The sequence below is a fragment of the Monodelphis domestica genome, chromosome 1 (assembly GCF_027887165.1).
Source record: "Monodelphis domestica isolate mMonDom1 chromosome 1, mMonDom1.pri, whole genome shotgun sequence".
NCBI lineage: Eukaryota > Metazoa > Chordata > Mammalia > Didelphimorphia > Didelphidae > Monodelphis > Monodelphis domestica.
In genome coordinates, this window is record NC_077227.1 from 305,660,550 (window position 1) to 305,674,755 (window position 14,206).

At 35.1% G+C, this 14,206-nt stretch overlaps 1 protein-coding gene across 1 annotated transcript in view; it reads right to left on the reverse strand.

Annotated features, from left to right (window-relative positions):
* The window catches only part of STYX (serine/threonine/tyrosine interacting protein), a 37,108-nt gene that overhangs the window by 13,841 nt on the left and 9,061 nt on the right, over positions 1-14,206 (reverse strand). Inside the window, exons 3-4 of the mRNA XM_007473347.3 lie at positions 12,480-12,533; positions 3,138-3,235 (exon numbers count right to left, since the gene is read on the reverse strand). Coding sequence (XP_007473409.1) covers positions 3,138-3,235; positions 12,480-12,533 — 152 coding nt within the window. The remainder of the gene's footprint in view (positions 1-3,137; positions 3,236-12,479; positions 12,534-14,206) is intronic.

The window sequence follows — 14,206 nt, forward strand, 5'->3', positions numbered from 1 at the left end:
AATGATTTTTTAAAAGTCTATGACTTATAAGAGGAACACTAAAACTTCATATTTGTCACTACTTCTTAATAAATGTTTGTCCACAGGACATCTATCAAGATGGAAAGGTAGGAAAGAAGCAACACAGCCCAATTCCTCCTTATAACTATCTTGAAAAATGCTAGAATATGCACCAAGGCCAGATCATCACAGGCTGACAGAAAATAAAAAGGTCTCAGGATACTGAGGAAGGAGATTCAGGAGATACAGAAAGGAAGGATACAGAAGAACTCCCAACAGTCTTCTAGCACAAAAAATGAACTAGAAGCTAGGGCCATACAACTAGGGCAATAAGTTGTTCAGCAAGGAGAGGAAGGATGCAGTTCAGGGAACAGTAATAACTGCTTAACTCCAAAACTGAATAAAGGAGAGGACCTGTGCCTACTGATAGTAGTTTAAGGCAAGGAATAGTTATAGGCATTAGCCTATGTGTTGAGCAAAGCAGAAGCAAGTATTATCTATGTGATTGTGACCTTAGAGCATAGTAAAGTTTTAAATCCAGTTCCTAGTCTAGTCTGGACCCTGAAACAGTTGCATAATCATGGCAGGGATCTCAGACCAAGGACTAACCTGTAGTTATGTATCTCTGAAGTTTTAGAGTGTTCCAGCTAGCTGACAATGGCTGTGGCCAGTCTACTGTAGCAGTCTACTGGAGTTGCAACCAGGGGTAAGTCCACATTGATGTTGCCTAGATGCAAACACAAGTCAACTTGCTAAACTTAGACCAGGAAGACAGTGATTGATCTTTGTCTTGGATCAGATCACTCTAAGGATAGTGAAAGCTGGCTTGAGCAGTTCTCAAGATTTCCGAAGAACATAGTACTCAATATCTGAAGAAAGTAGCAGCAGAACCTAAGAGAACACAAAATAGGGCCAAGCAAGGTTCAGACAATTCTTTCTAGAAGTTTGCAGTGCCAAGCCCTAACATAAAACCTGAATTTGGGGAGCAGCACTGGAAGAATGTGTAAACAAAAAAAAATCCATGATAAAGAGTTTTTATGGTACTAGGAACGCCCAATATGCAAACCCTGAAAAAAAAGAGAATGACTTCAAAAAATCTTCTACCAAAGGTTCTTTAAATAAAAACACAGCTTGGGCACAATTTTGACTAGAATTCTGGGAAGAGATGAAGCAACTGTTTTAAAAAGTGAAGTCTTTTAAAATGAATTTTATAAATGAAAGCCCTAGATGAAAGAAGTGGAAAAGAAATGAAAACTATGGAGGAATATACTTGCAAAGAAGATTAATAGTTAGCACAAGAAGCACAAAACCTTACCCAAACAAAAAAGTATTTGAAAATTAGAATGAACCAAGTGGGACCAAGCTCCATTCCATAAGACAAGAAATATTAGGGAAAGTTAAAAAACTATAAACAGAAGAAAATATAAGGTATCTTGTACAATAGAGCTAGAAAACATATTAATGAAAAGTTAACTGAACTATCTGAAGACTATGGTTCAAAAAAAAAAAGCCTAAATAGCTTATTTTAGGAAATGGGAAAGAAAATTGCCCAGATATCTTATAACCAAGGCAAAGTAAAAATAGAAAGAATTCAACAGTCAGTGCCTCCTGAAAGTAACCTTACAATGAAAACTCCCAGGAATATCAAAACCCAAGTCCCTAATTTCTAGGCCAAAGAAAAAACATTGGAAGTATCCAGAAAGAAAGAATTCAGATACTGTGGAGCCACAGTTAGAATCATGTAAGATTGAGCAGTCACCAATATAAAGGATCAGAGCTTGAAATATAATATTCCAAAAACCAAAAGACATGTTTACAACTAAAATAACCTTACACAACTGTAAAAACAAGCTACTTATAAAAACTTAAAAATACAGATCAATGCAATGACCAATTGCAATTCTAGAAGGTCCATGATAAAATTTACTACCTATCTTCTGATAGGTGATGAGCTCAGGCTGCAGGCTAAGACTTAAGCTTTTCTAGATGTGGCTGAATTTTAAAAGATAAAAGAATATTTCTTGGTCATATACCTTTCATATTGGATTTTCACTCCCAAATCTTCTGGATTACTAAGCTACACAAAATACTAAAACAACATGCAAATTAGACTGTGTTTTCTTGACTTTTTAACACAAAAAAGGGAAGTTAGCTTGCTTTTCCTGACATGAACAGGAATATTTTTGGAAAAATATGTTATGTTGCAAGTAGTCATTACAGAAAAATGCTAAGGCCAGAAATCTTTAGATTTGTAAATGTTTAAACACATTTTAAACTATTTATATACTTTCCAGAGTAAAAAAAAAATTATCCTAGATTATCCTAGAGCCAGAAGAATAGGCATCCTAGAAATAAGATCTTCTTATCTGTCTTTTAGTTGTTGGCTGTTTTGTCAATACAATATCTGCTTTCCTGGACACTCAAACTTTTCCCAGCAGCTTCCAAACCCCTTTAAAAAGGGATACTTTTACTGCTCTCCTAGATAGTCTAAGAAGAATGGTTCACAAAGGTTGTACTCTCCAGTTTCACTAAGTGTACCCTTATTGCTTGCTACTTGTTCTTTCCAACATGGTTTCCTTTCCACATGTTCTAGGAAATAAAAAAAAAGTAAAAGGCTAGAAGTGAGAAAGGAAGAGGAATCTCAAGACTCTAGTTGTTCCACAACTCTGGAACCCTTTTTCTTTTCATCTTAAAAGTTTGGAATGCCTTGATTTCTTTTCTGTAAGCAAAATAAATTTGAGGACCAAGATCCTAGAGGGCAGAAGTTAAAGGTAATAATGCTGAGAATGAAAAGTACTCCTTTAGAGGTAGGACAGACAGAGACAAGGCAAAGGTCATTTTGGGAACTCGCATTCAAAGGTCTCAGTCATGGAGACTGAAGGAAGAATTTTTGCATTGTATTTTGATTGGGAAGTTTATCATGGCCAAGAGAAATATAGATAAAACGCGTAAGAGTAATTCACCATGAAATGAAACCTATGTAGGATAAAGATAATTTGCAAAGCCTCCCTCCTCTTATTTCCGAGGTGGGAAATTTAAAGCACAGAATATCAGACACAGTAGATGTATTGGTCATTTGAATCCCATTTCCCAACTCACTCTTCCCCCACAAAATTACACCCACACACATTTCTTACCTAAATAATTGTTGAAAGTTTGGTTTAATAAAGTTTGCTTCAATGTTTTGTCTTATGCATATTACATGGGTTATTCCATGTTTCTGTAGTATAGGTAGCTGAAAAAAAAAGCATATGTTTAAAATAGGAAATGCTCCTTAAACATATATTTTAATAACAAACTAAAATTCCCAGATATAATATGAAGTTCTCATGCTTGGTGTATTTGTTTGTGGGGAGGGATGCAGCAGCTATGGGGTGCTTTGAGATTTGTTGTGCACCAACCGCAACTGTCACTAATAGGCTTCTAAATCCAAGAGTTCTGGAATAGCAATAGTCCCCCAGATCAATGTGCCCCTGCTTCCAGCCCAATCCCTGCAGAAAATGCCCAAAGAAGCAGCCTGTTCTATTGGAGGTGCTGCAGCCCCCATCTCATCAGCAGCCACAGCTACTGAAGGACATGGAAAAGAAAACCTCACCATCAAAGTCTCTGGCACTATTAAATGGTTCAAGATTTGAGACAGATATGGTACTATCAATGGAAATGATATTAAAGAATATGCATTACCATTTGCTTTGCCATTGAATGCTAGGGACAACTGGGCTTGCTCATTGGACTTGCAGTTGAAAACTACCATATGTGGTCTTTCACCATTTGAAAGTGAGATCCTTAAAGCTGGTGCTAACTTGCTTTTTTTTACTTGTCTTTTTAGTGTTCTGCAATGTACTTTGAATATAGTAAGTATTTAATGAATTTTTTTCTTCATTCACAAAATAGAAACCAAAAATGGTAACATAGTTTAGGATTACAGTAATAGAACTAAACAACAGAACTAATGAATGCTCCAGACAATTAAAATACTAAATTTTACATGCCATAATTTCTATGCCATAATAGACATGCGGTAAATATATAAAACAAATTTTCTGAGCTAGAAGAGACCTTGTTTTGTAAACTAAGTCTCACCACACTGGCTTTTCCAAACTTTTTCATCCATCTTCAAACCTTCTATAATCCTTCCATCCTTCTACCCTCAGCTGAGAACTTTGTCTCATATTTCACTGAAAAAAACAAAAACAAAAACAAAAACCAGAGGCCATTTGCCAAGAACTGGCTCTTCAACCCTGTTTTTTCTCATATCACTCTGATGTCTTCTGCCACTATTTCCTCCTTCACCTCTCTTACAAGTAAAGGAGGCCTTTCTCCTCACCAAAGCAAAACCCTTGATATTCACAAATTATTCTGTTCTATCCCATCCTCCCCAGCATTTTTTATGCCCATTCTCTCAATAATATTCTAGCTGCTTCCCTACTGCCTACAAAAATGCCCATTTCTTAAAAAATTCTCACTTGTTTCCATCCAACTCCATGAGATATCAACTTACATCTCTCCTGCCTTTCATGGGTAAACGTTTCCCTTTTTTCTCATTTTCTTAGTTCTCTGAAATCATGCTTCCAACCTCATCATTCAACTGAAACCGCTCTCTCCAAATGATTCCTTAACAATGGCCTTTTCTCAAACCCTTATCCCTTTTATCTCTCTGCAGCTTCCTACACTGTTATTAATCACCCTCTCCTTCTAGATACTTATTTCTTACTAGGTTTTGGGGCAACTACTTTCTCTTGGTTCTCCTACTCTGGTGACCATTCCTACTCAATCTCACTTGGTGGTTTTAAATTCAGGTCACAGCCACTAACAATCAACATCATTGGTGTCCCCCAAGGGTCTGTCCTAAGCTCTCTTCTCTTTCCTTTTATATCATTTCACTTGGTGATCTCATCACTCCATGGATTCAACTGTTAAGTCTATGCCAATGTGTCTCAGATCTAAATTAGCCAGCTCTAACTTCTCTACTTCTAACTTCTCTCCATTTTCACATCTCCAGCTGCCTGTAGCACATCATCCAACTAGATATTCAGTTGACAGCTTGAACTCAAATATTCATTATATTTTCCCAAAGATTCATTATCAAAGCATTACAAATGTTCAAATATCCAAAACATTCATTATCTGTTCCCTAAGTCCTCTCTTCTTCCTAATTTTCCCATTACTGCCAAGGATAAATTCCAGGTACCATTCCTGATCCCTATCTTTCCTTCACCTCCACCCCTCATATCTAACCTGTTGCCAAGGTCTATGGATTCTACTTTCATATCTCTTACATTTTCTTCTCTTCTTTAATACTGACACTCATCAATTCAGTTGTGCAAAGTCTTCTGGTTAGTTTCTCCTTGCCTCAAGTTTCTCTCAGTCTAGTTTTTCCTTTACTCAACTGTCAAATTCATTTCCCTAAAGTGCTGGTCTAACCACATCATCCTTCTAATCAACAAACTTCAAAGATTATTACTTCCAAAATCAAATATAAAATCCTCTTTGGATATTATAGTTTCGCTTTTCTAGTCTTCTTACATCTTACTTTCCCTTACTTACTTACCTGCCAACATATTCTGTATCCAGGGACAATGACCTCTCTTTGTTCTTCCCAACACAAGATACTCCTTCTTCTCCTGACTCCAAGCATTTTGACTAGCTGTCTTCCATGACAGAAATACTTTCCATTCTCATCTTTTTCTCCTAGTTTTCCTGACTTACTTCAAGTCCCAACTAAAATCTCACCTTCTGCAAGAAGTCTTTTCCTCTTGCCCTTAATGCTAGAACCTCCGTTCTAGGATTTTCCCCATTTTATATATATATATATATATATATATATATATATACACACATATATACACACACACACACACACACAATAACTCTTTACATGTTGTCTCCCTCATTAGAATATAATCTCCTTGAGAGCAGGGAACGTTTTTTGACTCTCTTTGTATGCTTAGCCTAAGAACAGGTACTTGTTGAATTATACTGAGCTCCAGATAGTTTGCCAAATATACCTTATACAATGCTGATTATGATACAATTGGACAATGATTAATCCTTCTGGATACTTGTCTTTCCATTTAAGTTCTATGATGAATTTAGGTAAATTAAAAACAAATCAACTATTTTTAATTTTCCTAAAGTTTAGTTCCTTAAATTTAGAATCTTCAACAACCAGTATAACTTTCAACTATTCAATACTTTCTTTAAAAATTTGGGACAATTATATGACAATTCTAGAAAACTGAACCAAAGAACAACTTTCACTTCTAAATGACTCTTCATTGAAGAGGTTTTCTTCGGTCATCATGTTATTCTCCCAACACCAAATATCTTGGAGGAATGAACAGTATTTTTGATGTAGCATTCAGCAAATAATTCTACCCAGCTAACCCTGCAGTGAACAGTGGAAGAGATAATCCAGAATAACAACTAAATCAATGTGTTCATTTTTGTAGCAGCCTCCCATGTTTCACATAAGCTACAATTCAAATGGCAAATCTCAGCTCTAAGAAGAAGAGGGTATAAGATCACAAACAGCACCTTTTGCCTGTCTCCAGCCTCTCGAAGGAATATGAGTGGAGTGCACAGGCTCTTGCCTACTCTTTCCAGCCTCCAAAGGAAGAGGAAAGCCAATTCAATGCGTCAGTAACCTATGACTGTGGTGAGAGGGAGAAGTCCCATTCTTTAATCATAGAGCTCTGAGTTCTGTCCTAGGACTTCTCTTATCTCTCTGTAACAGAGATCAGCAAATGACCATCCATACAGATTACAGATTGTTTTTGTAAGGCCCAAAGCTAAGAATGGCTTTTACATTTTAAAATTACAATAAAAGTTTTTTACACATTTAAAAAACCCTTTTTAGCTCTTGGTATGCTAGCATGAAAACAGATAGTAGGCCCGTCATAGTTTGCAACCTCTCTTCTATATTACACTCAGTTCCCATGTATTCATTTAGCATCATTATGCTGATTATTCTCAATTCTATTTATTTGAGAGTAAGTCTTAACTTCTCTGCTGACCCCCAGTCTTACATCTCCAAATATCTATTAAACATCTCACACTGGTTGTCTTATAAACTCATTATGTCCCAAATTTTATCTTTCCCTCAACCCCTTTCTTTCCCTTCCAAATTTCTCTTAAAACTCAATTGTCATTCTCAATTCTTCATTCTCTTTCATTCCCTAAATCTAGTCAGTTGCCATGGTCTGCCAATTCTGCCTTTGTAAAAATCTCTCATATACACACTCTTCTATCTTCTGATACTTGGCACCAAGGTACTCGCCCTCATTACATTATGCTTAGACTGTTATAAATAACCTGCTGGGGGCAGCTGGGTAGCTCAGTGGATTATGAGTCAGGCCTAGAGATGGGAGGTCCTAGGTTCAAACCTGACCTCAGACACTTCCCAGCTGTGTGAACCTGGGCAAGTCATTTAACCCCCATCGCCTAGCCCTTACCACTCTTCTGCCTTGGAGCCAATACACAGTATTGACTCCAAGACGGAAGGCAAGGGCTAAAAAAATAAAACTAACTAACTAAATTAATTAATTAACCTGCTGGCTGGTCTATTTGTCTTGTCTTTCCCCAAAGTAGTCCATGCTCCACTCAGCTATCAAAGCAGTCATCCTTAAGTACAGGTATGGCAGGTCCCTATACTCAGTAAACCTATCATCTTCAGATTCAAATAAAGCCCTCTATTTGGCATTCATAGCCCTTCATAATCTTTGAACTACCACCTTTCCAGTTTTCTTACTCCTTCAGCGATACCAGTCTGCTTATTGTTCTTAAAACAAGATAATCGACCTCCCTATTCTGGGTATTTTTACTGCCCATCTTCCATGCATGTAATGCTCTCCCTTCTCATTGCTACCTCCTGACAATCTTAACTTGCTTCAAGATCCAGCTAAAATCCTACCTTTTAATTGGAAACCTCTCCCATTTCCTTTAATTCTGGTACCTTCCTTTGGTTAATTATTCTCTATTTATCCTGGATATAGATTTTCTGTTACCGAGAGACTACTATGGATTTTCTGTATGTAGTTATTTGTGTGTTGTCTCTTCTATTATACTGTGAATTCCTCCAGGTCAGGGAGGTCTTTTGTCTTTCTTTTTATTCTTAGCTCAACACAATGCCTGGGCACATTGCATAATAACTGCTTAATAAATGTTTACTAACTACAATTTAAATTAATTCATATTCCCTGAACACAGTAGAAGATGGGGTGGGGGAGGCTCTGAGTAAGATTTTTAGGCCTCACTTAATACATAAATGAATGATCTAGAAGCAATTAACAGTTGATTGCCACTTGGTCATCATCAGTGAAGCCCACAACTACACATTATTTTTCACATCAATTCTCCAGAGTTCTTAGATAGATGACTTCATCACAATGTTAGCCAGGATTCAGGATTTATAAAGTACCTATGTGAGAGGCACCATGTTAAGCACTTTATAAATATCATCTCATTTTTATTCTTACAATAATCCTAGGAGGTAAAGGTATTATTATCTCCATTTTACAGTTGAGGCAAAAAAAGCTACTTAATAATTTTTTGACATTAGGAAAATCTCTTATCTGAGGTTGAATCTGAACTTAGGTTTCCTAACTTCAGGCACAGGATTCCATTCATTGTACCAACTACTTGCCACTTTTGTATTTCTTTCAGAACCATATCTAGTTATTTTTGCAACTGGGGCAAGAAACAGGAAATGAGTCCTCAGATGGACTTGGGAAGATTGAAACCTAGGAATACCAGGATGATCAAGTTTATTCTATTCCCTGCAGATCATATGGTAACTTGTAATCACTGAATATGAAGACAATCCCTTTCCTCTAGGACCTATACTAGGAGATAAAACATTTAAACAGATAAATGTAATTTAGTTTGAGTAGGGAAAATATAAGCAAGTAGAGAGACAAGGAAAAACTTTTTTTAGGAAGTAACACACAAACTTGACCTTGAGAAAAACATGGAAAGACTTGTATCAAATGTTTCAGAGTAAAGTGAGCAGAACAATATAAGATGATATATTATGGCCACAAAAATGTAAATAAGAACTCTGAAAAGCTTCAAAGCATTAAGCAATAGAATGAGCAAAGAGAATTTAAGAAGCCTCATGATAAAAAGCATGTTTCTGATTTCTTGTGACAGTAGTCAATATAGTCAATATACTGATTTATGTTGCTGGGAATTATAATTATTGATTGTAATGAGTATAGAAAGGTTTACCAAAGAAAGAGGAGGAGGAGGAGGAGAAAGAGGAAGAGGAGGACAAGAAGAAAATAATGCAAAGAGTACCAATGAAACATTTTAAAAATACCCAGAAGAGAGCAGAAGTTCAGAAGGGGTCATTAACAAGAAATGAAGCTAATAGCTTTACATATCCTTCTATCTGTTCCTTTTATTTAAATGTAACATGGTTACAATATTTTAAGTTCATAAAATAAATTTAAGAAAAAGGACATGGAATATTAAATTAGTGCCAAATCTGAACCTTGAAAGAGTCTATAAATATTTTTTCTACATAAGCTGAGATCGAAAGAATTTTTAGCCTAGTAATGTATATTACACAATGATAAAACTGATAGCATCTACTGGGGAAGAATCAGCAGTTGTCACATTTTACTAAAAAGCGGAGACGAGATTAAAATTTTAAATCCTATAATGTCCCACATGTCAAAGGGTTTGCCAACATCTTAATACCCCATTAAAAAGTTCAGGGATTTTTTCCCATGGGAACATATTTTTTATTTTATGCTCAATTCAGGACCAGTTTGGATAGAATATAAAGGGTCTGAAGCGAATTACTTTGAAATAAGCCTGAAAGGTATTTTCATGGAAGATGGACTGAAAAGAGAAAAACTACAAATTGGGAGTACAATTAGAAGGCTATTATAATAACCTATTTGTGAAGTATTTAAAGAGCCCAAACTAGGGTAGTAGCCATTCTAGTGTATAGTTGTCAGTTAAGAGATGTGGAGGCTAATCTGATAAGACCTAGAAGATCTATCAACCAACAAGTACTTACTAAGAATCTATTATATGCTAGACTCTAGAATTACAAATAAAAGGAAAGAAATAATTTCTATTCTCAGGGAGCAATGCGTATCGTAAATATATAAATATATACAGCATAAGGGTAAAGTGAATAAATTCAAATATCTACAAAGTAGCTAAACACATGGTAGTGTAATTGGAAGAGTTCTAGCAATTGAGGGAAACAGGAAGACATTAATGGAAAAAATGATGTCTTAAAGATCTTAAAGAACAAAAAAGACTATATGAAACTGGGATAAGGATGCAATACATTCCAAGAATATGAGAAAATGCCCTAATAGGCAACTGGTGATATGGAGCCTGCATTGGGATTGAGGAAGGATACAAAGATGTTGGGGTCATTTGCAAAGAATTATAAACTCGTGGGACCTAATGAGATTACCAAGAGAGAACAATGTAGAGAAGAGGAAGGAGGACAGAAACTTGGGGAACATCCATAGTTAGGAAGTGTAAAAAATAGACTCGAATACAGGACTACAATCCCCACAATTCCTTGCTCCACTTCCCCAGAATGCTTTGTAATCTCATCTGGGCCGAGATCGAGAAGGGATTTAAGCTGGTGGCAAAGGTTTTTGGGTCTCTTTTGGAACTTCCGTTTTGGAGCAGACGTGGCTCTTTCCATAATGTAGGTGAGGTCTTGTCTAGGCTTCTGGCCTAGGCACGTTTTCCTTATCCTGTATTTTCTTTAATCCTTAATCCTTAATAAACCTCTTAAAAATATAATACTCCTTGCAGAGAGAAACTAATTTCTACCTGCCTCAGTCTCCCCAGTTTCCCTAAATTTTAACTGTTACAGAAGCATGACATGGATGTTGAGCCAGTGAAGTTAAATGAAGAGAAACAATCAGACAGATTCGTGGAGGACCAGAAGAGCACAGTAGCAGTAACACATAAACTTAGAGAGTAATAAATGAATAGGGGACATGATGTATGGTAGTTTGAAGCAGAGGGAACAGGGTAAGAAGGAAATTGGAAAGTTGGTAGTGTCCTTATAGAAAAAGGTTAGTATGGGGGCATGCTGGGACGATGAGTTCTGTTTTCATTTTAGGATTTCTATGGAATACCCAGCCAGAAATGTCCCACAAGTGGCTGTATGGTTCTGGAATTGAAATATTAAAACTTGAATTACTTATTATTCTTTAAACGACAACTCAAATGATACTTCCCCTGAGAAGCTTCTTTTTATCACTCTAGTTGATTAGGGCCTTCCCCCAAATAAAGCATAAAGAAGACTAGCTCTGGATTCTAATTCTATTCTGACCTTTATTGACTTGTGTGACCTTGTAAAGTTTAACTTGCCTAGACTTCAGTTTCCTTTAACTGTAACATGAGTTTGCCCTAAATAGCCTCTGAATTTCCTTTCATCTCTAAAGTCTATGCTCTCTTAGACCTCTGTAACTCTAAGCACTTCCATAATATTCTTTTATTGCTATTTGTTTTTAACCCTATGAGACTGCATTGTGTTAGAATGTATTAAACATGTTTTTCTACCCAGAAAAGCTAATACAATGTATTGCATGTTAAATGAGTAATTGCTTAATGTATTTGAATAATTTAATCTTTTAAGTGATGTGATTCATTTAACCATAGTCAACTCTAAGAATAAAAGCTACAGAGTAGGTGCTGATCTATATTAGTAGAGGAAGTTTCTTCATCTATGAAATCACAAGTCTAGTCTCCAAATTCTATTCTACAGACATGGTACATATTAAAATTGGATTTTATACTTTTTATCTCTGTAATTATGTTAGCACACTTACTCACTTTGAGTCTCTGGACTTATTATAGTTATAATCCATAGTATTCCAACATAATGGTTCCAGTGATATTTTTCAAAGAAGGGGGAAAAGCTCATTTGCTCATTCATTCATTCATTCATTCATTCATTCATTCATTCATTCATTCATTCATCCATTCATTTAATTGTGCTCAAGGTTAATTCTTGTATTTCAAACATTTGAAGTTTAAGCTATGCAAATATCTGTGTGCTTTCAAGCTAATAAAGTTCAAATCAAGCATTTTAAAGTGGAATTCAAAAGATTACATATATTTTTAATTCTAAGAAAGAAATCAGCATAACCAAAAATTATGTCAATTTATCAGGAGCTAATTTCAACTTTAACATTTAATTTCTTAGGAGCCCAGCAGAGAAGTTTTCTAAAGTGATTCTTATATTTAGTCATCAAATATTTGTTTTAAATATTTCAAAATAAAACATTAAGAAAACAAAAAGGCAAAATAATAAATTGATTCAGATTTTGTATATAGCTTATATAAAATTATAGTTTAGTAAGTTTAAAAGTAAACAAACTTTTTGAGATAGCCTGTATAATAAGTACTATCTCTACAGGTCCCACTCTACAAAAGATTTCCTTTGTTCTTCAGATAACATGCAATAGAAAATTTTACTTAAAAAGTCATACCTTGCTTTTCATAGCTGAAGAATATGGGCCCAAAAATAATCCAGGTAAGATTTCCTAAAAGAAAAATGAATCATTTACAATTATCAACTTAAACCCACAAACCTTGATTAAAGTTTAGGACAGAAAAGAAACCCCTAGAGATCAACTAATCCAACTGCTTTAAATATAAAGAAATAAAGAAGTCAGGAGAGAAGAAATGACTTGCCCAAAGATACAGTTGCAAAGACTAAATTAAAATTCAGTCTGACTTCCAATTCAATGTTCTTTACATTAAATCCCAGTGTTTTATATTATGTTCACTGATTTGAAAGGGAGTTTTCATGGAAGTATAAAATAATTTCAAAGCTTCTTGTTATTTAGAAGAGCCAACAGCTGAAACAAGTAATGTAAATGTATGCTAGATGCTAAAATTAAAGATATAAACATTTTAAAACAGACTTAAAAACCTTACTTTATGAACTACATTTCAGAATTCATTTAAATGAATAGTTCTAATGAAAACATTAGAAATGGCCATTTTTTAAGAATACTGTTCTATCTGTATTCTCATATCCTCTCATCCTCCATTCCTTGCTAAGTTCTATGATAAAATTGGAGGAAGAAAAAACAAACTACCTTTTGAACCAATTCAAAAGCATTAAAAGATAAGGTGTTAACAGGAATAGCGACTACTGTATATTTAACAAAAGCACCATAAATTTAATATTTGATATAAAAATTGTATCTTCTGAGACTAAATTCAAAGCAGTATCATAAAATGTTGATATTAAAATACAGATATGCATTCTAAATAAACTCAATAAGTCAGAGACTTGATAAGAGCAAACAATTTATTTTAAAAAACTAGAAGAATTTTCACACTGGTTATGTGTTAAACAACAGTACCTAATTTTGTGATATAGCAGTTCAGTGCTATTAAATATCATTAATATTTGTACTAAAAAATGAAAAGGGGGGAAGGGGTAGCTCGGTGGCTCAGTGCATTGAGGCAGAAGGTCCTGGGTTCACATCTGGTCTCAGACACTTCCTAGCCATGTGATCCTGGGCAAGTCACTTAACCTCCATTGCCTAGCTCTTACCACTCTTCTAGCTTGGAACCAATATACAGTATTGATTCTAAGATGCAAGGTATGGGTTTTTCGTTTTAAAGTTAAAGCAAGTTTAAATTGACTGTGTCCTATAATGCATGCTTCCCAATATGTAGAAAGGCTAGTCAATAACTTAATTTTTTTATATCAAAAAATTTCAATTCCATATGTTTGGTATTTTCCCATGAGAAACTAGGCATAACAAACTGTTAGATTCTAAAGTCAACTCCGCTAGTTGAATATATGATCTAATATTCAAATGGTTACAAAAATACTATTCTCATTTTATAGAACTGATTTAAGTTCATACAAATTAGACAACAAAATCTGGAACTGAATTTCAAGTCTATTTTCTAATACTAGGTCAAGATGACATCAACAGGCTTATTTTCAAACTACATCCCCCCAAGATATTGTCATACTACAGTATTTTGGTCTATATTCTAAGCAGAGCAGCATTTACTCTCAATTCTGCTGGCCAGATATATTTACTTTAAGAATAGGGATTGTAAGAGCAGAACCTGTGTTTTGATGGACAGGCATAGAGGTGGCAGTTCGGAGAACCCCCTTGCCATTCTTACAGGATAATTAATGCATTTACATGACAAAACTACAAACTAAACTAAATAACAATTAAAT